The sequence below is a fragment of the Sciurus carolinensis genome, chromosome 8, assembly GCF_902686445.1.
Source record: "Sciurus carolinensis chromosome 8, mSciCar1.2, whole genome shotgun sequence".
Taxonomy (NCBI): Eukaryota; Metazoa; Chordata; class Mammalia; order Rodentia; family Sciuridae; genus Sciurus; species Sciurus carolinensis.
This window is the reverse complement of record NC_062220.1, coordinates 131,074,060-131,100,738: the sequence shown is the minus strand read 5'-3', so window position 1 is coordinate 131,100,738 and position 26,679 is coordinate 131,074,060. Positions and strand designations below refer to the sequence as shown.

Here is a 26,679-nt window from a genome sequence, read left to right as displayed (position 1 = left end):
AGAAGGACCCCTCTCTTAAAAAGTGGCTGTCTTTATCGTCCAAATTGGATGCTTTGGGGAGTAAAAGGTGGCATTGTTATTTGTGGGAAGTAGTGGGGCTTGAACTCAGGTGCACACGACCACTGAGCCACACCCCCAGCCCTGTTTTGTATTCTATTGAGAGACAGAGTCTCACTTTAGCACCTCGCTTTTGCTGAGTCTGGCTTTGAACTTGCGATCCTCCTGCCTCAGCCTCCCGGGAGCCGCTGAGATGACAGGCGTGCGCCACCGCGCCCTGCCAAAGGTGGCATTTATTAATCACACAGGGACAATGGGTGTGCACCAAGACTGTCCCCAGATGTGGAGTCCCCCTAGTCACCAGGCTGAAATAAAGAAACCCTTGGTTGTAGGTCTAGACCAAAACTTCCAGCTGCCTGGTTGCGTGGACTTAGTGAATTCGCCTTTATCCTTGGGTATGATGGTGAATTTTAAGAGTCACTGTGACTGGACCAGGGTGCTCAGGTATTTGGTCAAATGTTATTCCGGGCTATCTGCTGAGGGTGTTTTTACATGAGATTAACATTTAACTCCATGGACTTTGAGTACGCAAATTAGCCTCCATAGTGCAGGTGGGTCATGTCTTCAGTTGAAGTCCTGAATGGAGCAAAAAGGCCAACTTCCCCGAGCCAGAGAGAACAGCTGCCCACAGATGAGATCACCTTTGGACTTTAACGGCAACTCCAAGACTCCAGCGTGCTCTATCTAAATGACTGTGCTACGTTACTTCCATCACTATGGTTTTATACTAAGTCGTGAAGTATGAGCCTCCAGCCTTGGAAGATTGTTTTGGCTATTTGGGGGTCTTTAAGATTCCATGTGAATTTGGGGGTTTTCTATTTTTTGCAAAAAAAAAATCAGAATTTTGATAGGGATCGCATTGAATCTGTAGATAACTTTTGGTACTCTTGACATTTTTACAATTTTAAGTTTTTTAATCCATAAACATGGACAGTTTCCATTTACCTATGCCTCGGTGCATTCGAGTGACGTCTTCCAGTTTTCATCGAATAAACTTTTCATCGCCTTGGTTAATTCCCAAGCATTTTATCCTTTTTAATGCTCTTATACATGGAATTGTGTTTACAATTTCCTTTGCAGGTTGTTCATTGTTAGTGTATAAAAATGAAACTGATTTTCGTGTGTTGATTTTGTATCCCACTACTTTGCTGAGTTCACTTATTAGTTCTACAGTTTGTGAATGTGTGTTTGTGAGAGATTGTGTGTGTGTATGTGTGTAATCTTCAGGGTTTGTGCACATAGTACCACATCACGGAGAACAGAGACCATTTTGCTTTTTCCTTCTTAATTTGGATGCTTTTTAGATCTTTTTCTTATCTAATTGCTTTAGCTAGGACTTCCAGGATTATGTTTGATAGAAGCTGTGAAAGTGGGCATCCTCATCGGGTTCCTGACCTTAAAGGACGTGCTTTTAGTCTTTCACCATTGAGCATAAAGCACTGCACCATCGTTTTCAATAGTAAAAAATTGGAAGCAATCTACACATCCAGCAAAATTACAATATACAGACACAGCAGGGTAACTATGCAGTGATAGAAACAAGCCAACTCTCTGTGCACCGTTGCATGCTATTAAGGAAGAATCTGAGAGGTACTGTTAAGAGAAACAGAGTAAGGGGTAGAATAATGGGGGCAAGAATGCTACCATGTGTGTGAGATAAGACATAATTAGATGCTCCTCATTATAGGGATGATCAAGAAACCAGGAATACTACATGATACGGGGCAGGGGAGAACATCTTTTGGTCCGTTGCGAATTTTATGCTCTGTGCATATGTTATTTATTCTGAAAATACTTTAAAATTTAAAACTTGAAAAAAGGGGATTGCATCAAAATTGACATTCCTCGCTGGCATAGCAGCACATGCCTGTCATCCCAGCTGCTTGGGAGGCTGAGGCAGGAGGATTGTGAGTTCGAAGCCAGCCTCAGCAATTTAGTGAGACCCTAAGCAACTTAGTGAGGTCCTGACTCCAAATCAAACACAAAATAGGGCTGGGGATGTGGCTCAGTTGTCAAGTGCCCTGAGTTCAATCCCTGGTACCAGAAAAAAAAATGTAAATAGATATTGATGGAGAAAGTGTCCCCGCATAGGAAAATAACTGAAAGGATAGACTCACAAAGGGCCAACTCAGGGTATCTCTGACAGATGAGATTAGTAATTTTTTTCTTCTAAATACTTTTCCATATTATCTGAATTTCTATAATGATCACACTTTTTTTTTCTTTTCTTTTTTTTTTTTTTTTTTTTTTGGGTCCTGGGGATTGAACTCAACCACGGAGCCACCTCCCCAGTCCCACTTTGTATTTATTTAGAGACAGGGTCTCACTGAGTTGCTTAGCGCCTCACTTTTGCTGAGGCTGGCTTTGAACTCTCAAGATCCTCCTGCCTCAGCCTCCTAAGCCGCTGGGATGACAGGCACGCGCCGCTGTGCCCGATTTTCTGAGTTTTGACCCATGGGATAATATGGAAGAGCAGCTGAGCTGGGGACTGCTGCAAGTTAGTTGTAATTTGTCCTCCAAGCACGCCTGCGCTGGGAGCTTGGTCCCAGCATTGAAAGGTGGCGGAAGCTTTAAGACAGAGGGTTTAATGCGAGGTAAGTAGGTCATCCGGGGCATCATCCTTGGAAGACATTAACACGGGTCCCTCGCATTTTTGTTATTAGTTTTTTTTATGATCCCTTTTTGTCTCCTATCTGATTAAAAAAATAATAATGCCAGGTGCACCTGTAATACCAGCAACTTGGGAGACTGAGGCAGGAGGATTTCTAGTTTGAGCAACTAGGCGAGGCCCTAAAGAGCAGATTGTCGTAAAAACAATACATTAATTAAAAAATGAACCGGGTCCCTGACTCTCTCTGACTTCCTGTATTGCCATGTGATCCCTTCTCCCTGTGGTTGGTTAGGATGAAGTTTGGTGCAGCCTCTGTGGAAAAATAGTATGGAACTTCCTGAAGAAATTAAAAATAGAACTACTATCGGACCCACCAGTCCCTCTTCTAGGTATATACCCAAAGGAGAGAAAAGAACCACCTCATCAAGATACCTGCACTCTGGTGTTCATGGCCGAGTTCTGCACAGTAAGCAAAATATGGAAACAACCTAAATGCCTGCAGGAGAGCAGATACAGAAATGCATACATTGCATACAATGTAATATTATTCAGCCCTAAAACCAGGAAATCCTGCCATTTGCCACAGCACAGAGGGACCTGGGGAACATTACGCTAAGTGAAATAAGCCAGGCACAGAAAGAAAAATATTGCGTGATCTCACTTATATTTGGAACATATACATTTTAAAAAGAGTTCATATACACAGAAATAGAGAACAAGACAGTGGTTACCACAGGTGTGTGTATGGGGGGAAATACATGTAGGTCAAAGGATACAAAATAACACACATGTGGGAAGATTATGTTCAGAGATCTACAGGAAAAAATGAAGTTCAAAATTAGTGAAATTGTATTGTGATAGGGATTTGTGTTGGACAAGTAGATTTTAGCTGCTTTTTGTCACACACAAAAAGTCACTAGGAGAGCTGAGCCTAGGGGGCACATACCCATCATCCCAGCAACTCAGGAAGCTGAGGCCACAGAATTGCAAATTTGAGGCCAGCCTCAGCAACTTAGTGAGGACCTCAGTGACATAGTAAGATTCTGTCTCAAAAGAAAAAATGAAAACTGCTGAGGATGCAGTTCAGTAATTAAGCACTCATGAGTTCAATCCCCAGTATCCCCCCCAAAAAAAGTCAGTATGCAAGATGATGGGTGTGTTAATACACTTCACTATAATAAGCGATCTGCATCTGTATGGATCTCCTAACACCATATCATAACCTCAAAATGCACAATACAATTTCTTTCTTACCATAGCCATTGCTGTGCATTGAACTCCATGGAGACAGCACCGGAGCGAGTGGGAGCTGGATGGGTACTGGTGACTGTGCCTCACTGGGGAGAAATGACTAAAAATGGGTGAAGGAGAGAGCCCAAGAAGCTGTGAGGCAAAACATCCTCATGCATTCTTTGTGCAAACTTGCCATAAGAAGAAGCACCACCATACTTCAGTTAATGTCTCAGAGAGGATTTCTCTCTCTCTCTCTTTTTTTTTTTTTTTAAGAAGAGAGAGGAGAGCCGGGTGTGGTGGCACACAACTAAAATCCCAGCAGCTCAGGAGGCTGAGGCAGGAGGATTACAACATTCAAGGCCAGCCTTAGCAACTTAGCAAGGCCCTAAGCTACTCAGCAAGGCCCTGTCTCTAAATAAAATATAAAAAAGGGCTGGGGATATGGCCCAGTGGTTAAGCGCCCTGAGTTCAATTTCTGGTACCAAAAAGAGAGAGAGAGAGAGAGAGAGAGAGAGAGAGAGAGAGAAAGGACAGGATAAAACATTGAAGGAATAATGGAAGTCTAAAAGTTCCAGAGTTTTATGGAAAATGTTAATCCACACATCAAAAAAGCTCAATGAACTTCAAAGAGGGGTAAATGCAAAGACCTCCACACTTAGACAATCCTATTTAAACAGTAAAAAGACAAAAATAAAGAGAAATTTGAAAGCAGAGAGAAGTGACTCTCACATACAAGGAATCCTCCTCGGTAAGATTGACAGCTGATTTCTCATCAGAAACCATGGAGGTTAGAAGATAGTTGAATGACTTTTTCAGGGATGGGGGCATTGGGCATTGAACTCAGAGGCACTTTACTACACCCCCAGCCTTTGTTATTTTTTTATTTTGAGATGGGGTCTCTATATGTTGCTGAGGCTGGCCTTGAACTTTTGTTCCTCCTGCATCATCTTCCTGAGTTGCTGAACTTACAGATGTGTTCCACCATGCCCAGTTGGTGTGATATATTTTTTGTTAGTTTTTTTATAATTCCTTTTTCTCTCCTATCTGATTTTAAAAACTGCCAGCCATGCCTGTAATCCTGGCGACCCAGGAGGCTGAGGTAGGAGGATCTCAAGTTTGGGTTCAGCCTCAGCAACTAAGTGAGACCCTAAGCAACTTGGTGAGACCCTGTCTCAAAATAAAAAATATAAAAGGGCTAGGAGGTAGCTCAGTGGTAAAGCACCTCTAGGTTCAATCCCTGGTGCCTCCCCAAAATAAATAAATAAGGAGCAGCACACAGCAGTAATTGTATGCTAAGGCAAAGTCTTTGTATACCATTGAGATTAAATTGATAGATTATGAGATTATGAGAAATTGAGATGTGAATGTTAATTTCCATGGCAACCACTAAGAAAATAACTCACAAAATTTATAGTGAAAAAAATCACAAATTAAAATACTGCAGCAGAAAAATGTGTTATTTTAATACAAAAGAAGACAGTAATGGAAGAATCGAGGAACAAAATGACATGGACATTGAAAACAATATTAGAATAGTCACGTAACTCCCACACCCTCAGCGATTACATCACATTTATTTCATTTTGTTTTACATTAATTTTAAAGGAAAGTGGATAGCCAGACTGGAAATCCAATTATATGCTGTGTACGAGGAGAGTCTCATTTTAGATTACAGACACAACTAAGTCGAAAGAGAAAAGATGGAGAAAGTTATGCTAAGCAAACATCCACCGAAAAAGAAATGAAGGAACTATGTTTTTATCAACCAAGATAGACTTTAAGGCAATAATTGTTATTAGAGACAAGGATATTTTATGTCAAAAGGGTCAATCCATCCACAAGACACAACAAATGTAAACATAAATGCTCTGAACAACGGAGCCTCAAAATTTGGGGAGGAGGTAGTGGGGATTGAATGCAGGGGTGCTTAACAACTGAGTCGCATCCACAGCCCTTTTATATATTTCATTTAGAGACAGGGCCTCACTGAGTTTCTTAGGACCTCGCTCATTTGCTGAGGCTGGCTTTGAACTGGCAATCCTCCTGTCTCGGCCTCCTGAGCAGCTGGGATGACAGGCATGTGCCATCACAACTGGACAGCCTCAGAATATTGCACTGGGGAAGAAAAAAGACAGTTGAGGGGAGAAAGAGACAATTAGACAATAATATTCAACAGTAGTAGTTGGAGACATCAATACCCTACTTTCGGTAACAGAACTAGAGGGAAGATCAGCGGGGAAATAACCGACTTGAACAACACTCTAAACCAACGACTTCCAACAGACATAGGACGCTCTGATCAACGACAGCCAGATTCTTTGTCGAGAGGTACCTGGAACATTCCCTAATGGAGTCCATTTACGCAAACGAAAAGCAGACCTCCTTCAATTCAAAAGGACGGGCATCACAGACAGTATGTTCTCTGACCCCAGCGAAACGAAATCAGAAATCAATGACACAGGGACAGTGGGCCATGTGGAGATGAAATAACACCTTCCCACCTAACCCAGGGGTAAAACGGTAAGGTACATTAGAAAAGTCCCGGAATGAGTGAAAATGAAACACAAGTTTTGAGTCATGACATCAGAGAGAGAAGGTTTCTTTGCCAACGGCCCCTCAGACATGCTGAGCTCCTGCTGGGTGGAAGCTTCCTTAGGCTTGGGCAGGTTACCGGGGGCGGATGCGCCTCCCTCTCTGGCTTCTTTTGCAGCCATTTACGAATGCGTGGTCCAGGAGACCATGGTCTGATTAGGAGGGTTTGGGAGCACATCTTTTTTTTCTGAGTATTTATTTTTCAGTTGTAGGTGGACACAGTGCCTCTATTTATTTTTGGTGGTGCTGAGGAGGGAACCCAGGCTCTCCCACTGAGCCCGGCCCTGGAGTACGCCTTTCTGATCCCTTGCTGTCATCTCCTCAGCCTCCTCCAACATCTTGCTTTGTCGTGGAGGAACCGCATATGCCGCCGAGGAACGCTTTTCAAGTTGTACACCGTCCTAGTTTTCCACGAGGGCTTTGCCCCTCCTCGCCAGGGCTCTCCCGTCTGCTGGCTCCTCTGGTCAAGTCAGGAGGCGATGAACAGCTCCCAGCTGCGACCCAGGAGGGTCTGCAAATGGAGGTGCCATCCCACCCGCGTGACCGGTGCCAAAGATTGATTTTCCCATTTTTGTTTTCTTTTTCAATCTGATTGAAGCTCCGAACAGGGATGGGAGAGGGAACATATCTCTTTACGAATTGAAATCGTGGAACTTCTTTTCCTAAAATTAAGCACCCTTGCACCACGAGTAGAACATCATCTCCATAAAAAATAGTATTCAGAACACGGCTGGAGGGGTGCTTGTACACGGCAAAGCCTTTCTTCTCTTAATTCAGTATTTCAGGCTAAGAGGCAGCTTGTCAGTCTCTATTCCAGTCTCTATTTTAAAATATTCATGCTTGTTTTAAGAAACTGAGGGGGCAAATCATGACACTCTGCTCTAGTGTGAGAGAAAGCCCGGCTGGCCTTTGGCACGCCCCCATCTCCCAGGCAGATGGGTAATGGGATCGGCTGCAGACAGCTGCCTCTACAATATTCGCTCTGCCCAGGGATGTCTCAAGGATCAGAGGTGCAGACAAACGCAGGCCGTACGTTCTTGGCTGAAAACCTCATCTGATGATAACTTTAGAACAGGTTCTGTGTGGTCAATCTCCATCAGCAGCCTCACCAGGGAATTTGTTAGCATTGAACCTCTCACCCCAATCCAGGTGAGTTAGAAGGGGAAGGGCGGGGGAATTTGATAGAAAAGAACAAGTTAAGGCGATTTATTCTCTTCGTTATTTTCCCCAGTACTGTGGATAGAACCCAGGTCTTGCATGCCTGCTAAGGGCTCTACCACTGAGCTACACCTCCAACCCTTTTTATTCCTTCTTTTGAGATAGGGTTTTGCTAAATTGTTGAGTCTGGCCTCAATCTTGAGATCCTCCTGCCTCAGCCTCCTCAGCAGCTGGCATTATAGGTGTATACCACCGCATCTAAGTTTTGTTTCAGAGCCTGTTGTATATTAAGTACCATGCTCCTGGGGTTCAGGGGGGGGGTCTCTCCAAAGCCATCAGAGAGGAGGCAGGTAATATCAGTGCCATGCTTGCCACAGCTGGCTGCCTGGAGAGGTTGGGGCAAACTGTCAAGAGGCCTTAGCTGCTCCTGTCCAGAGAGAAAGGCTGGCCTTGCAGAGGCCTCCTCTGCCCGAGGAGCTGATAATCCTCCCAAGGGAACTCTTTCAATTTAAATGTTGGAAATGAATTTTAAACATGTTGGGGCGGGAATGTAGCTCAGTGGGAGAGCACCTGCCCAGCATGTCTGAGGCACTGCGTTTGATTCCCAGCCTCACAAAAAGCAAGTCTTTACTTTGTAAAAGCTGGTTCTATTGATATGCAATTTGCATATCGCCCAATTCACTTCCTTAACGTATACACCTTGTTGTATTTTAGTATATTCACAGGGTCGTGTGATAATCACATGTCACTTTAGATCATTTTTGTCCCCTGTAAAAGAACCCCCACATACATTACAGTCAGTCCCCATATTGCCTTCTCACCGCCCCCCTCCCCCTGCCCTGAGTCCTGAGCAGCTACTTTCTGTCTGTGGGTGAGGGGGATCACCTATTCTGTTTGCTTCATATAAATGGAAACATATAGCATGTGACCTTCTGTGTCCTGTTTGTTTCACTTAACACAATGTTTGCAAGTTTTATCCATGTCCTTATGCCTGAATCAGTGCCTCAGCTCTTTTTCTTGACATATTAATATTCCATTGTATGGATATACCACATTTTTTATTCACTCACATCAATTGGTAAACATTGTATCTGTTTCTAATTTTTTGCTATTATCAATAAAGACACCATGAACATTTCCATATAATTTTTGCATGGAATTTTTACTCTTAGGGAAAACTTCTAGGAGTAGAATTGCTGGGACATGTGATAATCCTATGTTTCAACTTTTTTTTTTTTTTGGTACTGGGGATTGAACCCAGGGGTACTTAACCACTGAGTCACATCCCCGGACCTTTTTAAAAAATGTTTTATTTTGAGACAGAGTCTTGCTAAGTTGCTTAGGGCCTCACTAAATTGCTGAGGTTGGCTTTGAACTTGCAAACCTCCTGTATCAGCCTCTAGAGCTGCTGAGATTATAGGCATGCACCTCCATGCTTGACCTGTTTTAGTTTTTCCATAGTGTTGCACCATTTTACACTAACCCTAGTAGTGTACAAGAGTTCCAACTTCTCCACATCCTTGCCAACCCTCGTTATTATTTGTATTTTTTATTCTAACCATTCTAGTGAGTGTAAAATGGTATCTCATTATGGTTTTGATTTGCATTTTCAAAATAAATAGAATGACTCGGTATTGAGCATATTTTCATGTGCTTAGTTTGGCCACTGGTTTATCTTTGGAAAAATGACTATTCAGATCCACTGCCCATTTAAAATTGAATGGTCTTTTTATTATTGAATTATGAGTTTTTTATATAATATTTTGAATGCAAGTCTCATATTGGATACACGATTTGCAAATATTTTCTCCATTCTGTGGAGTTGTCTCCCCCACCTCCATCCCCCATTTGTTTTGGTGCCAGGAATTGAACCTGGGGACTCAACCACCGAGCCTCATCCCCAGTCCTACTTTGTATCTCATTTAGAGACAGGGTCTCACTGAGTCACTTAGTGCCTCGCTTTTTCTGAGGCTGACTTTGAACGGGGGCGATCCTCCTGCCTCAGCCTCCTGAGTTGGGAAGACAGGAGTGCGCCCCCGCGCCCGGGGACACAGGGTCTTGTTATTTTACTCAGTCTGGTCTGGATCTCGGGGGCTCAGGTGACCCTCCCACCTGAGTCTCCCGAGTAGCTGGGATTACAGATGTGTGACCACACCCAGTTTACTAACTCTTACATTTAAAAGTAATTCTTTGAACCCTTTAGGCTACTCATAGCACATATCTATGCCAGATTTGGCTTGTGGCCACAGGCTGACCAACGGTCCAGGTTTTCAGGATGTGGAATTTTCAGGGCAACACCGAGAAAGTTCTGGGCAACCCAGGACGGGTCGGTCACCATATTTCTGGACTCTACTCCTGACACACACTTCCTCCTGCTTTCTGCAGAGGAACGTAGGTCCTGGATCCCTCCTCGCCTGAATGAGAGAGCGGTTTGTTCTGATGGGGTTTACAAAGCATCTATGGAGTGCTCACGGTGTGGACAGAGCTCTGGGGTGGAGTATAATGAGGGTACGGTGAGTCCGAAGTGAATTCCGGGTTCAAGGTTATTCTCACAACTGAAAAGTCTTCCTTTTCCAAAAGAGCTCCGATTTGCCCTTCAACTACTCAACTCTGTTATTTCCCATTCTGCAGATTCGCAGAACGGTGAGCAAAAGTGGGCTAAAAAAGGGTGGAATAACGATTACTTAGTAAGTGTTCGAGGGAAAACTGTAAATATAGGAACTCTCTACTTTCTTACTTGAGGATAAACATTGTAATAAAAGAAAAAAAAATAGTACAAGAAGGGAGTGATCTTACCTTGTAGACCTTACAAAATCACAGTTAAAAGATGTTGCATGCAACCGGACGTGGTGGCGCATGCCTGTAATCCCAGCGGCTCGAGAGGCTGAGGCAGGAGGATCACCAGTTCGAGGCCAGCCTCAGCAATTTAGCAAGGCCCTAAGCAACAACTCAGCAAAACCCTGTTTCAATAAAAATAAATAAATCAAATAAAAAAAGGGCTGAGGATGTGGCTCCATGGTTAAGAGCCCCTGGGTTCAATCCTTGGTAGTACACACACACACACAGAGAAATGTTGCATGTAAATTCTTTCAGAAATACCTACTTGCAGAAATGAGCATCTGCTTAGTTTGGGATATTTCGAGGTTTTTAAAAGGGGAAGGACAATGAAATGGTGCACTGATTTAGTTACTATACCTGAGGGTGTGACTTTTGCAAAGGTCAAAAGTTTTTGTAAGCCAAGTTTTGTAAAGATGACTGTAGGCCTGGGGTGTGGCTCAGAGGCAGGGCACTTGCCCAGCACACGCAGGCCCTGGGTTCTGCCCCCATCCAAAACATAAACATAGAAAAAATAAAATATAAAAGATCACTTTAAGAGGGAAGCGAGGGCGGGGCCCGTGGCTCAGTGGTAGAGTGTTCATCTGGCAGGCGGGAGGCCCTGGGTTCGAATCTCAGCACCACATGTAAGAAAAATAAAGGCATCGTGTCCACCTACAACTAAAAGAAAATATTTTTAAAAAAGAGAGAGAAAGAAGTGATACAGTAAGTGGTGAAGAAATGCAAACCGGTGATAAAGCAGCTGTCTTAATGTCATCTAGAATGCTTGCTCATGGGTTAGTGGTATTTTTTAATGGTGGCAAAATATGTGTGTCGTGAAATCACCCTTTAACCATTTTGTTTATTTTAGTAAAGAAAACATGACATCATGGTTGACATCGTAGGGCTGGGGTGTGGCTCAGTGGTAGCGCCCCTCTGCCTGAAGCACGTGACACTCTGAGTTTGATCTCACACATGCACATAAATTAACATTTTTTTTTTTTTTTGGTACCAGGTATTGAACCCAGGGGTGCTGAACCACTGAGCCACATCCCCAGCCTTTTTTCAATATTTTATTTAGAGACAGGGTCTCATTGAGTTGCTGAGGGCCTCAATAAAGTCCTGAGGCCAGCTTTGAATTTGAGATCCTCCTGCCTCAGCCTCCTGAGCTGCTGGGATGACAGGCACGTGTGCCTGGCTACAAATGAACTTCTTCACCATCTGTGCCGGTACAGTAGTGCTAGCTGTATGCACTTTGTTGTGCAAAGGATTGCCAGGACTTCACTATTCTGCAAAACCAAAACCCTACATGCCTACAAGTCTCCGTTTCCCCTGCCTACAGCTCATAGAAAGTACCATTCTTTCTGATTTGGAGTTTGGCTACTTTTGATACCTCATATAAAAGGAATCATACAGTATTTATCTTTTGGTGAACGGCTTATTTCGTTTTTGTTACTAGAATATTATAATGATACATAGTATTTGGGTTCCTTTTGATAAAATTATATGTATAGGGTTGGGGCCATGGCTCAGTGGTGGAGCGCCTGCCTAGCACATGTGAGGCACTGGGTTCTGTCCTCAGCACTTCATATAAATAAATAAATCAGGGGCTGGGGAGATAGCTCAGTCGGTAGAGTGCTTGCCTTGTAAGCACAAGGCCCTGGGTTCGATCCCTAGCACCCCCAAAAAAATAAATAAATAAATAAATCAAATAATGGCATTTAAAAAATTATACATATAAGGTAGTTAATTACAATCCCCATTCCCACCTCCTTTCCCTCCCCTTCTCCCTTCTTTTCTTCCTCAACACTACTGATCTTCCTTTATTAAGGAATAACCTCCTCCCTCCCTCCCTCCCTTCCTTCCTTCTTTCCTTCCTTCCTCTCTCAGCCGTGAGGCCTCCTTGCCGCTGCAGCAGGGTTTCCTTCAGCTCGGGGACAGCGATGTCCTTTTCCCACTCCTCCCCAGGTTCCCCAGGCTGCTTGTCATCGCGGCTGTGTAGTGTGCGTCCCCCCCGCTCCGCGTCCTCTGCAGCATCCCCCAGGGCGTCTCCTTTGCTTTCCGGGCCACACTCAGAACAGAACAGGACGGCGACCTCGCGGCCTCGTGGGTGCCCCGGGCTCCTTGACCTCTCCGTTCCGTCAGGAGGGAGCTGGGTTTCCAGCTCTCTCTCTCCGCGGGCCTCGCCCGCCTGCCCGCGCCTTCAGATTCTCCCCGCTCTCTCGCAGGCTGGCCTCCTCCTCTCTGGGCCCTTCTTAGAAGACTCGGAGAAGCTGCCTGGAGCATCGGGTGCTCCTTCCTGTGCTCCTCCCGCAGCGTCTGCACAGAGGACCCGTAGGATGGCATTTCGCCTCTGGCCCCTCAGGTCCTCCTCTGCCCACGTTTAGCTGTGTTGCCTCCGCGAGGCCCAGAGCACCGCGCTGTGTCTTGCAGAGGTCTGTGCACTGAAGGCTGTGGCTGCAGGAGCCACCTTGCTCTCTCTACCTGGTGACATCCCTTTAACCCGTGTTTAGGGGCCAGTTCTGAGGCCTGAAGGGCATCCACAACGTTGCACGACCAGCAACGCTAAGCGCTTCCCAAACTCTTTCATTGCTCCCAACAGAACTCTGTACCCTTGAAATAACTCCCCATTCTTCTCTTCTCACAACCCTAATGGCTCCTACTTTCTGTCTTTAATGGATTTGCCAATTCTAGGCACATCCTCATTGTAGCATCTATCAAACTTTCATTCTGAGCTGGGCACCAGGGTACAAGCCTGTCATTCTAGCAGCACAGGAGGCTGAGGCAGGAGGATCGCCAGTTCAAAGCCAGCCTCAGCAAAAGCGAGGCCCTAAGCAACTCAGGGAGACCCTGTCTCTAAGTACAATACAAAACAGGGCTTGGGAGGTGGCTCAGTGGTTGAGTGTCCCTGAGTTCAATCCCCCGTATGCCCCGCCCCCACAAAAACTTCATTCTTTTATACAACTGAATAATATTCTTTCATTTGTATAAAGCACATTTTGTGTATCCATTCATCTGTTGGTGGACACTGGGTTCTTTCCACCCTTTGGCTATTGTGAATAATGTTGCTAAAAACATTGGTGGGCAAGTATCTGCTTGAGCTCTTGCTTTCAATTCTTTGAGGAACATAGATAGCAGCAGCCTGGCTGGGTCACACAGTAACCGAGAGAACTTTGAATCCATGAGTACATGCTCTCAGGAGATTGAGGCAGGAGGATCATTTGAGCTCAAAAGTCAAGAACAGCTTGGACAACATTGCAAGACTTCACATCAAAAAAGAAAAAGGTAAATGAAAAAAGAAAAAGGTACCAGATTGCCTACCTTTCCCAGTTATGCAAGATGACTATTGACAACTGGGTTGGATGTCCCACTTCCTGAACCACCTTGGCAGGATCCAGGGGAGAGCAGATGTAGCATGCAGCCACAACTAGGGTGGTGCAGATTCCTTTAGAAATGAGTAGGAGTGGGGCAAGCTGTGATTGACACTCAAGCATGAGGTCAGGAGTGGCTATGATAAATTGATACCAACTGTCACTGTGTCGGGCACATAGATGTTTCTCAATATTTGCTGGATGAATCATAATAGGTGTTTTAGGTCCATTTTATAATTGGTTTCCTCAACATTCAATTTATTTCAAGTTATCTAACGTTCCATCAATTCAAATATCTCCTCCTACATCCAGAAAGGATGATCTTTTTTGAGAAGCTCAGAAAGCCTCCCTCTTAAGGGTGCAGTTTCTGGAGACAGAAGGACTGGGTTTTAATTTTAGAACAACTCTTCTCCATCTGAGTGGCCTTGAACACATTATTTCCCCCCCACCCCCTGTAAGAATTTTGTATCCATCTGTAAAACTTGAATCCTGCTCCATAGGATTGTTGCAAAGATCCATGGGAACAACAGAGGTATCTGCAGTACCCCCCCATCTGGGTTTTCCAGGTATTTTAAATTTTTCTTTTGTTTTGCTTGTTAATGTTTTTGTTGTTTGGACTCGGTGTGGAATTGTGATGTGCGTTGGATGTGAAGCTGTTTTTCTAGTTCTTGGATTGGTTTCCTTGGACACCCTCGCAACCCCTCCCCCAACTTGTGGGCCCTAAAAAAAAAAAAAAGAAAAGAAAAGAAAGAAAGAAAAAAAAAGTTTTCCCTCCATCCAATCGTCCTCCTCATACTTCCGGTCAGCTGCCATCACCGGTCATTTTGTCCTTACCTGTTGTGTAATTTCTCTTCTGGTCATTCATTCACACTAGCCCAGAGGTTATCACTCTGGGCTGCTGGAGAGCTTTTAAAAAACACCCAGGTTCTGGTCCCACCTCCAGAGGGTGGGGTCCCACTGGTTGGGGTTACAGCCAAGACATTTTTATGTGTAACCTGAATTGAGAACCATTCCTTCAACACGTCATTTACTGAGCACCTTCTGTGTGCCAGGCACTGTTCTAGGCACTTGGGACAGATACCTCAGTGAAAGCTTAAATTATAAAGGCAAGCAGAAATCCCAGTGGGACGAGGGCGGGGCGGGAGGGGAAACACTGAGCTCAATCAGAAGCAGCTTGAAGGCAGGAACTTTGCCTTATTCATGCTGGATTCCCCAGAGCCGCGACCGCCCAAGTCACCCCATAAGCTTGTTGAATGAACGAATGCGTTACCTTTGGACCCATCCCACTGAACGTACATTTGTTTTTTTCCTAGATTCATTGGGCCTTCAGCTCCACGCTGACAATCATCTATCCAATTTGTTCTGTCATACACCAGGTACCTATTGCAATGCCTGGCACACAGCAGGTGCTCAATAAACGGTGCTCAAATAAGAAGGTCCTTTTCTCTTTTTTTAAAGATACAGCCATCTGGGCTTCAAGAATGCTCTCGCGATCTGGTTAGTGCAGCCCTGCAAATAATCATTTGGAGCTGCGCCCTTGGCTGGCACGGGCGCGCGGCGGTCGGGCTCGGCCCGCGGGCTGCGACTCCCCGCGGCGCGCGCGCTCGCCCCGCCCCGCGCCCCGCCCCGCGCCCCGCCCGCGCCGCTGGCCCCGCCCCCGCCCGCGCCTCTCCGCCCACTCCCGCCGCGGTCTCCGGCGGCGGCGGCTTTGTCTCGTGGGCTGCTCCCCGGCGGCTCCCTCCCCCGAGCAGCTGCCGCCCGCGGGAGGAAGCATCCCGGCGCTGACACCCCGCGCGCTCGCCCTCCACCACTACCATGTAAGGGCCATGAGAAGGGCTGGTCCTGGCGCAGCGCGGACATGGAGGAGGACTTATTCCAGCTCAGGCAGCTGCCGTGAGTACCAGGGGCCCGGGGGCGGCGGGCAGGCTTGCCTGCAAAGAGCGAAAACCTGCAGCGGGGGCACCTCTGCATGGCTTCTTGGATTTCAAGGGAACTGCTTCCGAGGAAGGAATTAGGCCTGGAGGAGGCAAAGCCATCCTCCTCCCCCGGCAGCCCGCTCGGGATCAGCCCTGACTCAGTTCGTTTCCTCCGAGCTGTCAGGATGCGCGGACCCACAGCCGTGGGGCTTCTGTTTTCTCTTTTAATTGCTTTCGATCCCAAGGGGATTCTGAGGTCTGGGCTTGAAGAGAGTGTTCGGGCGCTGCTTGCAAAGGGGGACTCAATGGATGGGTCCGTGCGATGACATCGGTGCTTCTCAGCCCTGCTAGGCTGTGAAATTCCTAACGTTTCGGCAAGGTCCTTCGGAAAGGAAGGATAGGATGTTGCAAACTGGTTTCCAGAAAGCCAGGATTCCTTCCCAGAGGCGAGGCTTGGGCAAAGTCCCGTTGTTTATAAGTGTGTGAATGAGAGGGCCGTGCACGGTGGCAGAAGCCTCCTGCCTTCTGAATGAAAGCTTTCTGTAACAGCTTGAGTGAGACTCACCTTTGCAAACACCAGGCATACATTCTTTGGAGGATGGGGATTTTTTCAGGGATACCAAATTTGCTCCAGGTCTCTTGGGGGGAATGGAGCCCAGCAAGGGAAAGGACAGGGGCCTTCTAGAGGGGCTTGCAGATTTTTCCTTCCACAAACAGATGGTGATGCTTTTAAGGCAAATTCCAAGAGTAGGAGAGGGGTGATTAAAAAGAACATTTCTGAGGGTTTTGTCTTGATTTTTAGAATCACTGGCGGTTTGGATGATAAAAGCAGGGAAAGCTTACATGATTGTTAGCATGCTTGTATTTTCTTGAAAAATGGTGTGGATTTTCCTCTAAGCTACCTAGGACTTCTCCCAAGTGACTTTTAGTGTGACTGATAACAGCTCTCCCAGGCTCTGAGCACTGAGAGGGATTGTAATGTTTACTTCTCGATCAGCATAAAATTAATTTTCAATTAAAATCTTTATTAATTTCTAGTTCAAGCTTTCATTAATTGGTCCACAGATATCATGATTTATGAACATAGCTTTGTTTCATACATGCTAAAGGATGCCTAGTTATATGATCCAGAGGTTGGTATGTGACCAGATAAAAATGTGTGTGTCTGAGTGCAGCTTTCTCAAGGAAAACAAGCCACTTTCATTGGAAATAAACAGCACGTTCAAAAACCAAACTGTTTTCCTAAAGTAAAAGGTGATTCAAAAATCATGGTGTTTGGAATAAGAATATATGTTGGAACTCCAGTTTTAATGGGACAAATTTTCAAACAACGTCAGAACATGTGAACTTTGCCGAAGATTTATGTGTATTTAATCTACTAAGATAGAGATCTTATCATAACAATTCTGTGCTTAATTTAAAAGGAGTAAAAATAGGTGCTGGGGGCGGAGCTCAGTGGAGCAACACTTGCCTGGTAGGCACAGGACCCTGCATTTGAACAGGCCGGTGTGCATGCGCGCACGCGCACGCACACACACACACACACACACACACACAGAGTAAAAATAGGAAGAGGATTTATACTTATTCACAATTAAAAATTAATTTGGTTTTAAATATGCATATATTATATAACATATATAAATATAGTACAGCTTAAAGAGAAACACTATAATGAAAAGTGATTCTCCCTCTTCCCAAACCCCAGTTCTATTCCCCCCAGGTGTCTCTTGATGATTCCTTCTGATATTTGATAGACGTAAATAGACATAATATCTATTAGAGAGGTCAAATTGTGTGCAGTGAAGGAACATTGGCTCTGAGCAGACAGACTTGGGTTCAACCCACTTCCCATCTGGGTCAGTCCAACCAAGTGGGTTAGCCTTTCTGAGACTCAGTTTCTTTAGCTATAAAATGGGTATCTTGGGACTGGGTATATAACTCAGTGATAGAGTTCATGCTTAGCATGCACAAGGCCTTAGGTTCAATCCCTGGCACCAAAAAAAAAAAAAGGGGGAAAAATAAGTATCATAATAATAGTTGATTCATAGGGTTATTATAAAGATCAAATGAGATAAATTGTGCTCAATCCTTGACTGATACAAAACACCCAACACCTATCAGCTATTGCTATTATGACATCTGAAAACCATTTATAAAAATGAAATATGTGGTTTCACCTTTGCTGGACTCCCCAAATTATAATTTGAAGACCCCAAACTACCTTTGAATGAAGTCAAAATTAGCCCGGAAATGTGTTGACCTCGATTTATATATTAAAAAAAAGAGTAAGCTAAAAGAAACAGCGTGCGAATCTGAGTGGGTTACAAATCACGACTTAGATGTTTTTTAAACCACACCCTACGTATATTATGCACAGATTGCAGGCAACAGATTTCCTGAGAGCAGTATGGTTTAAAAAGAAATATTCAGAGTGCTTTGGAGAGGCTTGGTCCTGTGGGAGGCCAAGTGTTAATAGATTATAAGCCACTAAGTCGTTTACGGGGTTATGGGAAGGGGAAAAGGGATCAGGTGCCTAAGAAAACAGTTCTCTCTTGCACTGGGGGCACCTCCACACAGCTCTGAAATGGTTCATTTGAGACTGCAAATCACCCTCGTCTTCCTCTGCTATTCACTCAGGGACAGGATCATGTGCAGAAGATTCAGGCAGCTGAGATTTTTTTCTTATATATCCAGTTCTGCCTTATTATGTGCCTTTGTACAAGAGGGACTTTTTTAGGTCCCTCTTTCTTTCTTTCTTTTTTTTTTTTGTGGTGCTGGGGATCAAACCCAGGGCGTTGTGCTTGCAAGGCAAGCACTCTACCGACTGAGCTATCTCCCCAGCCCTAGGTCCCTCTTTCTAGACTGATTTCTTGAAAGCAAGTTTTTCAGACCACATGCATGGATAGTTGGATGGATGGATGGATTCATTCATTCATTCTGTGGTTTGCTTGGGTACCATCCTCAGGATAAAGGATTCCACAGCTAAATAAGAATGGTCCTTGCCCTTAAAGAAATCACAGTCTAGAGCTGCGGTGTCTGATGTGGTAGCCACTAGCTCTATGTGGCTATTTAAATTTCAGCCTAAATTAATTTAAATTATGTGATTCATATGTGAAACAATTTAATAGCCTCATATTCTGTGTAAATATGTGAAACAAATTACAAATCAGTCTCTCACTCATTTCATATGCTTTTTTTTTTTTTTTTTTTTTTTGTACTGGGGATTGAACCCAGGGACACTCAACCCCTGAGTCACACCTCCAGCCCTTTTTTATATATATATTTTTAGAGACAGGGTCTCACTAAATTGCTTAGGGTCTGGATAAGTTGCTGAGGCTGGCTTTGAACTCTCTATCCTCCTGCCTCAGCCTCCCGAGCTGCTGGGATGACAGGCACATTCCAGCACATCTTGCAGTCATATCACATGCTTAATAGCTGCAAGTGACTAGTGGCTACCGTATCGAGCAGCATAAGTCTAGAGCATTTGGAAAGTTGCAGTCATCTCCCAAGTTCTGTAGAACAGCACTGCTCTGGAGAACGAGGTGGACACTGAACGCGTCGTTGCATAAACAGTTAGGAGAATTGTCCTCGGAGCTCTCCCCGTACAGCGTAAGGAGGCTGGTTCCAGACGAGGGAAAGGGAGGATCAGGGAAGGCCTCTTTGAGGACGTGACATTTGAGTTGAGCCCCAGAGATCTGTAGGAGTCATCCAGGAAATGAGACAGGAGGAGCCGGCACGGTGGTGCACATGCCCCTAAATCCCAAAAACTCGGGAGGCCGAGGCAGGAGGATCGCAAGTTCAAGGCCTCCCTGGGCAACTTACCAAGATCCTGTCTCAAAATAAGAGGGCTGGGGATGTAGCTCAGTGGTGAAATGCCCCTGGGTTCAATCTCCAGTACCAAAAAAAAAAAGTATGGGCATTTCAATGGCGGGGAAAATACGGGTGAAAATCCGAACAAGGAAGAAGGCGTGGTGTGTCTCAGGACCGCTGGACTCACGGAGGAGGGGCTTGAGGGGAGGCCACAGAGGACGGCAGCCGCCAGGCCCCGCAGGGCCCCGCGGTGCATGACCGAGGGCCCCGCGGTGCATGACCGAGTCAGGACTCCATCCTCCGCCTCCTTCCTTACACATCCTCCTTCCAGGTTGAGCAGAGTTCCAAGTCTTTCACTGAACCTTCCCTTGACTTTGGTGGGACTTTACCAGTAACAGAAGTGAAACGTGGGGTCGGGTTAGAACCCCGCTCTACCACTGCCATCTTGGGGACCTTGGGCGAAGGGCCCCGTCTCCCCGAGGCTGGTGCTCGTCTGTGAGGTCAGGAGTTTGAGCACATCTGCCTGCTCCTCACCTTCCTGTCGCCAGGAGCCGGGAGAGGAGTGCGGAGGCCGTGGGCGCAGGCCTGGCTCAAGGTCGGGGCTCGAGCAGGGCGCTGGTTTGTCGTCTTCCACTCTCAGCAGCTTGCTTAGGCAGCGGAGCCCCTGATGCCCTCGACTCCTATTTTTTGGGGGGTCGCGGGGTACTGGGAATTGAACTCAGGGACACTCGGCCACTGAGCCGCCTCCCCAGCCCTTTTTATATTTCATTTAGAGACAGGGTCTCACCAAGTTGCTTAGCGCCTCGCTGTTGCTGAGGCTGGCTTTGAACTCGCCATCCTCCTGCCTGAGCCTCCCGAGCCCTGGGGGGTGACAGGCGGGCACCCTCTAGACTCCTTTGCTGAACACGGAGACAGGGTTGGATGTGATGTGAAGGTGCGTGTTTGAACTTGAACTCTTGATCTCGCCTCACTTCTCCTCGTTCAGCATCTCCCATCGTACCTGATGGTCCCCTCAACCTTCCCATTCAGGCCCAAAACTTTGCCGTCCACTTAGACGCCTCTGACCCCCTTTAGTCCATCAGGACCTCCTGCTGGTCTTGCCTGCCCGCGGCCTCCGGGACTCCGAGCCTCCTCTCTACCTCTGCGGGGACCTCCTGGTTCAAGTCTCTGTCCCCTCTCACCAGAACTGATTGCGGTGGCCTCCCTGTTACTGCCCCGGCCTCCCTACAGCCGTGGCTCAACACAGTGGCTGAAGGACCACAGCTCTTCCCGATCCCCCTCCTCGTCTCTCCTACTCTGGCCTCCTTCCTGGTCCTCAGACAGGCCAGGCAGCCTCCTGCCTCTGCAGCCTCCGTTCCCTGCCTGGAGCGCTCTTCTCCCCGGAGTCTGCTTCTCCTTCCTCAAGTCTCAAATGCCGCCTTCTCACAGACGCCTGCCCCGGCCACCCTGTCAAGGTGTAGCCCTCTCACACACGTTGGGACAGCGACCATGAAACCAGACACACCCCAAAGCAGCAAAGAGTGGGTGTGGAAAGGATGTAGAAGGAACGGGATTCTTGTTCACCGTTAGTGGACATAGAAAATATTTAGAGTGGCTGCTTTGGAAAATTCTATGAAGCTTCCTCAAGAAAAATTAAAAATCAGCCGGACACGGTGGTACACACGGTGATCCCAGCTACTCGGGAGGCAGAGGCAGGAGGATGGCGAGTTCAAAGCCAGCCTCAGCAACTTAGCGAGGCCCTCAGCAACTCAGTGAGACCCTGTCTCTAAATGAAATATAAAAAGGGCTGGGGAGGTGGCTCAGTGGTTAAGTGCCCCTGGGTTTGATCTCTGGTTTAAAAAAAAAAAAAAAGGTTAAGATGGTAAATTTCATGTTGCATCGATTTTGCCACAACTGAAACAATTGCCACCTTCTTCACCCGTCCTCTGTGCCATGTCATCCTTTCTGCATGTCCCACGTTACATCTTCATCTCCTGGTTCTTGTGCCCGCCCTGCCCAGAGCGGAAGCTTCCTCAGGGTGGAGGTCTGTGCCTCCCCAGAGTGTGGGACACTGCACAGGTTCCGTCCAAGGCTGGATTACTGGGATCCAGGGTAGCCCGGTCTCTGTAGGCCTGAGGACTAGAAAGTTCTATGAATGAGACACCAGGACACGGCATCCATCAGCCCAGCGGTCTCCCCCGACAGTTGGGACCACCGTTCCCCTCAGTCCACCGGCAAAGATCTTTTTCCGCTTTCTCTTCTGTTTCTCCATCTCCTTTCATGAAATCGGGGAGGTTGGGGGAATGGCAGTTTGACAACTGGTGACGTGACTATTAACATTTTTTGATTGACAAGATATTTATAGTATACAACATATTGTTTTGAAATATGTACACGTTGTCAAATGGCTACATCAAGCTAATTAATGTGTGCCTTACCTCCTGAGCTTCTTTGGGGGAGCTGAGAATACTCTTAGCAATTTTCAGGTATACACTATGCTGTCATTAACTATAGTCACCATGTTGTACGAGAGAGCTCCTTGAATTGATTCCTGCTGTATAACTGAAATTTTGTTCCCTTTCCAACATCTCTCAAATCTCCCACCCACTAAGCCCCTGGCAACCGATATTCTCCTATGCATTCAATTCTTTTAGAATTTTGTCTTTGAATAGGAGCATGCTGTATTTGTCTTTCTGCTTTTGACTTATTTCCTTTAACACAGAGTCTTCTAGGTTCTTCCCTATTGCAGCAAATGATAAGAGTTCCTCCTTTTTTATGACTGCATAATATTCCACTGCATACAGATACCACAGTTTCTTTATCCATTCATCTACTGGTGGACATGTAGGTTGCTTGCATGTTTTTGCTCTTGTGAATAATACGTCATTGGTTATATGATTGTTTTTGAAATTGCCCCAGGGAAACTCTTGGGGCCCAGGTGAACCTGGGAAAGGATTGTGTTTGAGTTCTAGAGGAATTAGATGCAGGTTCTCTTTCTTCTAACTCAGGAGACCTCTGCACAGAGACACAGGACCAGGTGAAGTGGCCGAGGTACCCAGGAGACTTGCTGTTTGCTGCCATTCCCCTGGCACACCAAGGCCCTGGGTTCACTCCCAGTACTGAAGTGCAGATTTGCGTGTGCGTCGCGGCCTGTGTTCTGGGGCAACTCATTCAGCTTCCCTGGGTCACCTTGAAGGGCACTTGCAGCTCTAAAACACCGTGCTCGTAAACTCCCGCGACGGGCGTGCCTGGTTCCATTCCGGATCACGGGGCCCCCCGTGCTGGGGGTAGGACCCACAGCAGGTTTGCCGCTCTTGAGCCCGAGTTTCTCCACCTCAGGCTGTGGACGTGGTCCGCCAGGCGGCGCTGCTCTGTGGAGGAGCTGTTTTCAGCGGACTCTAGATGTCACAACCCACGCCCCACCTTTCTGGTCCAATTGTGACCATCGGAACTGTCCCCAGACATCGCCGTGTCCCCTGGAGGGCTACGCCGCCCCTGGGGAGAAGCCTGGGTTCCGCCTTAGACCGTGAATCACTCGGCCTCCACGTCCTCTCTAAGCCTCCTTCGCTCAGGTTCCTCCTGCCGGATCCCTGGTGCCCGTTGTCTTGGCAACACGTGCCTCTTCCACATCCGCCATTGTGCCTTCAGTAACGGACTAGGTTCCGTGAGGACAGGAAGTCCATCTGATGGAGAATGTGGATGAAGATTTACAAGGACAGACGACCCCAAGAGGTAGCCTAGACCTTTGTTCCTCTAGCTGCGCCCCCGGCTCCACTGAGCCCACCTCAGAGTACCACATGCTGGGCTCTCTGCTCACGCGGACCTGGGTTCGAATCCCGACCATCCTGCTAACGTGGTGGGTGCCGTTGGACAAGTTGCTTTTCTTCTCCAGGCCTCGGTTTCTTCATCTGTGAGGTGGGGTAGCAATGGGACACCCCCCACCTCTGCTTATTAAAGCAAACTTGTCCTTAAGTGGAGGCTCATCCCGCGCTTAGCAGAGCCCCGGGCTCATGGCCGGGGCTTCGTGAATGTTAACCTTTGCTTATTTGTGATCGCCACCTCTTGTCCGCCTCGTGGGCTGCTATCTGGTTAAGAAGGCGGTTGCTTTGGAGGTCGATGCAGGAAATACAAATAAACGAAAATCCACCAGGAACGAAAATCGCCATTAATCACAGGCTCCCGGGCACCCAGGAATGGAAGGGATCTTCGGGGACGTGATGTCCGACCCCTCATAGTCCATCTCCCCAGTTTAGGGCAGGAGGACAGTAAGCGGCGGCTTTCCAAGGTCCGTGGCCCCCATCACCGTCTTATTAAAATTCAGATTCCTGAGCCCCGCTCTGCAGAGATGTGAACACACCTGCCCGAAGCTTGGCCGGGAAAGCCACCTTCTGCCCGTCCCCGGGGGTGTCCTTGGCCTCAGAGAAGCCCTGGCTGACTGGTTCAGAGCACGGGCGTTGGAGCTACTGGGGCAGGTCCTGTGCTGCTTCCTGGGGACCCAGGCCGTGGTGGACCCTCTCGGAGCCTCTGGTTATTTGTCCATAAACCAGAGGTACCAGCAGCGCCTCTCCTGGGGGCTCGGCAGGCACTACAGAAGTTGGCTGCGGCCCTCAGGCTTGGGCTCGGCTGGTGGAAGCCACGCCTGCTGTTAAATCTGGTGACCTGGTCACACAGAGGCCCATCTGTACTAGGATGCCTGCCAGAAGGGGAGTCCCTGCCCCCTGAAATCGCCTTTCTAACCTGGGACGGTTTAGCCCCAGGAGGCTCCCTCCTCACATTGGCTCGAGATCTGCGTCCGTCCCTCTTGCACCCGCAAGTCCGGGCTCTCTTCTGGGGTCTTCTTTCATGTTCCAGAACCTCATGAGGCTCATGAAGCCAGGGGTTCGCCCCCTGACTGGACTCTCCCTAAATCATGCAGATCAGCGCCCCGGGACCTGCCGGCGAGGAGTCGCAGCGATCTGCGCCTCGGAGACCTCGGCAGGGTCTGCTCTCCAGGACGGGCACCTCGTCTCATTCATCCCGAGGCGTCGGTTTCCAGAGACACCCCGTGCCCCGTGCCACGCTCTCGGGGGCAAAGCTGAGGAGTGCTGGTTACCGGGTCCTCTGATCTCGGGACCCTGGTTACCGCGCAGCCCCGTCTCCCCGGGAAGCTGTCTCCCTGGGCTACCCTGGTGGGGGGCGGATCCTGAACAAAGCGTCAGCCCTGCACCCCGCAGCCCGGAGTCCCTGCCGCCATCGCCTGTCACCCACTGACCGCGCAGCCTGCTCTCTGGCCTCTGCTTCCTCGTGGCTCATCTTTCTCTCCATCAACCGTGACTTTCTGAGTCCTGACACTTTGACCTCGTGGGTCTGGCTGACCCTGGAGGGGGTGGTCCTTCCAGGGCGAGTTGATCCTTAGAGATCGCCAACCGCTCACGTGCCGGCGAGTCTCAAAATGCACACCAGCTAACGTCCCCAGCCCAGCCACATCCTTATTGGGCACCTGAAGGACACTCAGACTCCAGGCCACATCCGTGTGCCCTCGTCACCCGGAAACCAGGTATGACGAGCCTGGGACGCAGTCCCCCCCCCACCATGTGCAGAACCTGCTGAAATCGGTCCAACCAGCCGAACCGAAAGAGTCACGAGACCTGGGTTTGGAAACACTGTCACCCTCTGTCCCTCCTCTTGTGGGAGAGTTTGCCCGAGTGACTTTCTCCACACTCGACCCGGATCTCTTTCTCTCTGTCGCTGCTACTTAAAACCGCAGAGAGCCATCTGCCCGGGCTCAGGGCCATCAGAGAGTCCCCCCTGAGGTCTCCCTGAGCCCGGCTCCTCCGTCCCACCTCCTGGCCTTCCCACTAGCCTCCTCCAGTCTGGAGGTCACTGTCTGTGTCCCCTCAACCTCAGGGAGCTCTTCTCCAACTCCTCCTCCCCCGGGGGTCCTTTATCTTCCCCCGCCTCCCCACCCCTGCGTCCACTTCATAAGGACAGGGACCAAATCCACTTTGTCTCCCTGTGCGTCCCAGTACTCAGCACGTAGTCAGTCCTCAATAGATGCTCATTGAAATCATACCATGGAAACCCAGGCTCAGAGAGGTGAAGTAACCCACCCCGGGTCACACAGCAACTAAGAAGTAGGGAGATTCAAAGCCACGTCAGTCTGTCTGCCAGAATCGGGTTCTCTTCTCTCCCAGGGCAGGCCACCTGTCTTGAGGCAACAGTCACGGTTTGGTTTAAGCTCCCTCTTCCGTCCCATAGAGCCATGAACTCAAGGAATCAAGTCTAGAAATTCCCAGGAGCTTCCTTATCTACATACCCTGATCAAGTCACAGGACCTAATTTAAGATCCCAACGGGACAAACAAGATCTTTAGGTTGACAGCTATTTCTTCAAGTTCTCTCCCTTCCAGAGCAAAATTATGTGAAGTCGACGTTCCCGGCTATTCTGGTAAACCATCAGCTGTACGTGTCACGCGGGTGGCGGACGCCACGGAGGACCCAGGGAGAGCCAGGCGGTCTGGGACGCTCGAGTCGCTGACCCACGCCACCTCTCCTTCCGTTCCCTCTCCTTTTCCATTCTGTTCCCCCCCGGGAAGCCTTGGCCCACGTTGGGGATAAATACTCTTAGGAACCCTGCGGACTCAAAACGTAGCCTGAGCGTGATGTCGCATCAAAGGTCTCTGCTCGGCTCTGTCTGAAGACGAGGCTTCGAGCAGAGCTGGCCTCAGACGGCGGGGGCTGCGCCGGCCGCTCAGGGGACGTTTGCGGGGGTCAAGGTGGAGAGGTGACCCCAACTGGGCCGGGCGGAAGGCAGCCATCCGGACTCATTGCCAGGCGGCTGTGGCTCCTCACGCTCCGTCCAACCCCACCAGGGGTCCCACCAGCCCGCTGGGACGTCATCCCCCGAAGCGTGAGCGGCACAGAGCTGCCAGAGGAGCCAGAGGCCAGCACGTCGTCCCCGCTGGTATTTGCGTGTCTGAAAGAAAAGCAACGGATGTCCCGCTTTAAGATGTTGGGTAGGACTCAGGGGTCCAAAGGGAAGAGCCACCAATTCCTCTTCCTTCGCGGTTCCCTGCTCTGGTCCAATCCTCCTCCCCAGGAGAGACAAAGGACAACAGGCTTCGGCTTTTTAGGCGCATCTTTCTGGAATGGATCGT

At 48.0% G+C, this 26,679-nt stretch overlaps 1 protein-coding gene across 2 annotated transcripts in view; it reads left to right on the top strand.

The window, feature by feature from the left end:
* Nucleotides 1–15,531: 15,531 nt before the first annotated feature.
* The window catches only part of Svop (SV2 related protein), an 88,268-nt gene continuing 77,120 nt past the window's right edge, over nucleotides 15,532–26,679 (top strand). For both annotated transcript variants that reach the window (XM_047562383.1, XM_047562384.1), the window contains exon 1: nucleotides 15,532–15,729. In XM_047562383.1, the coding sequence (XP_047418339.1) occupies nucleotides 15,695–15,729 (35 nt within the window). In that variant the 5' untranslated portion in view covers nucleotides 15,532–15,694. The remainder of the gene's footprint in view (nucleotides 15,730–26,679) is intronic.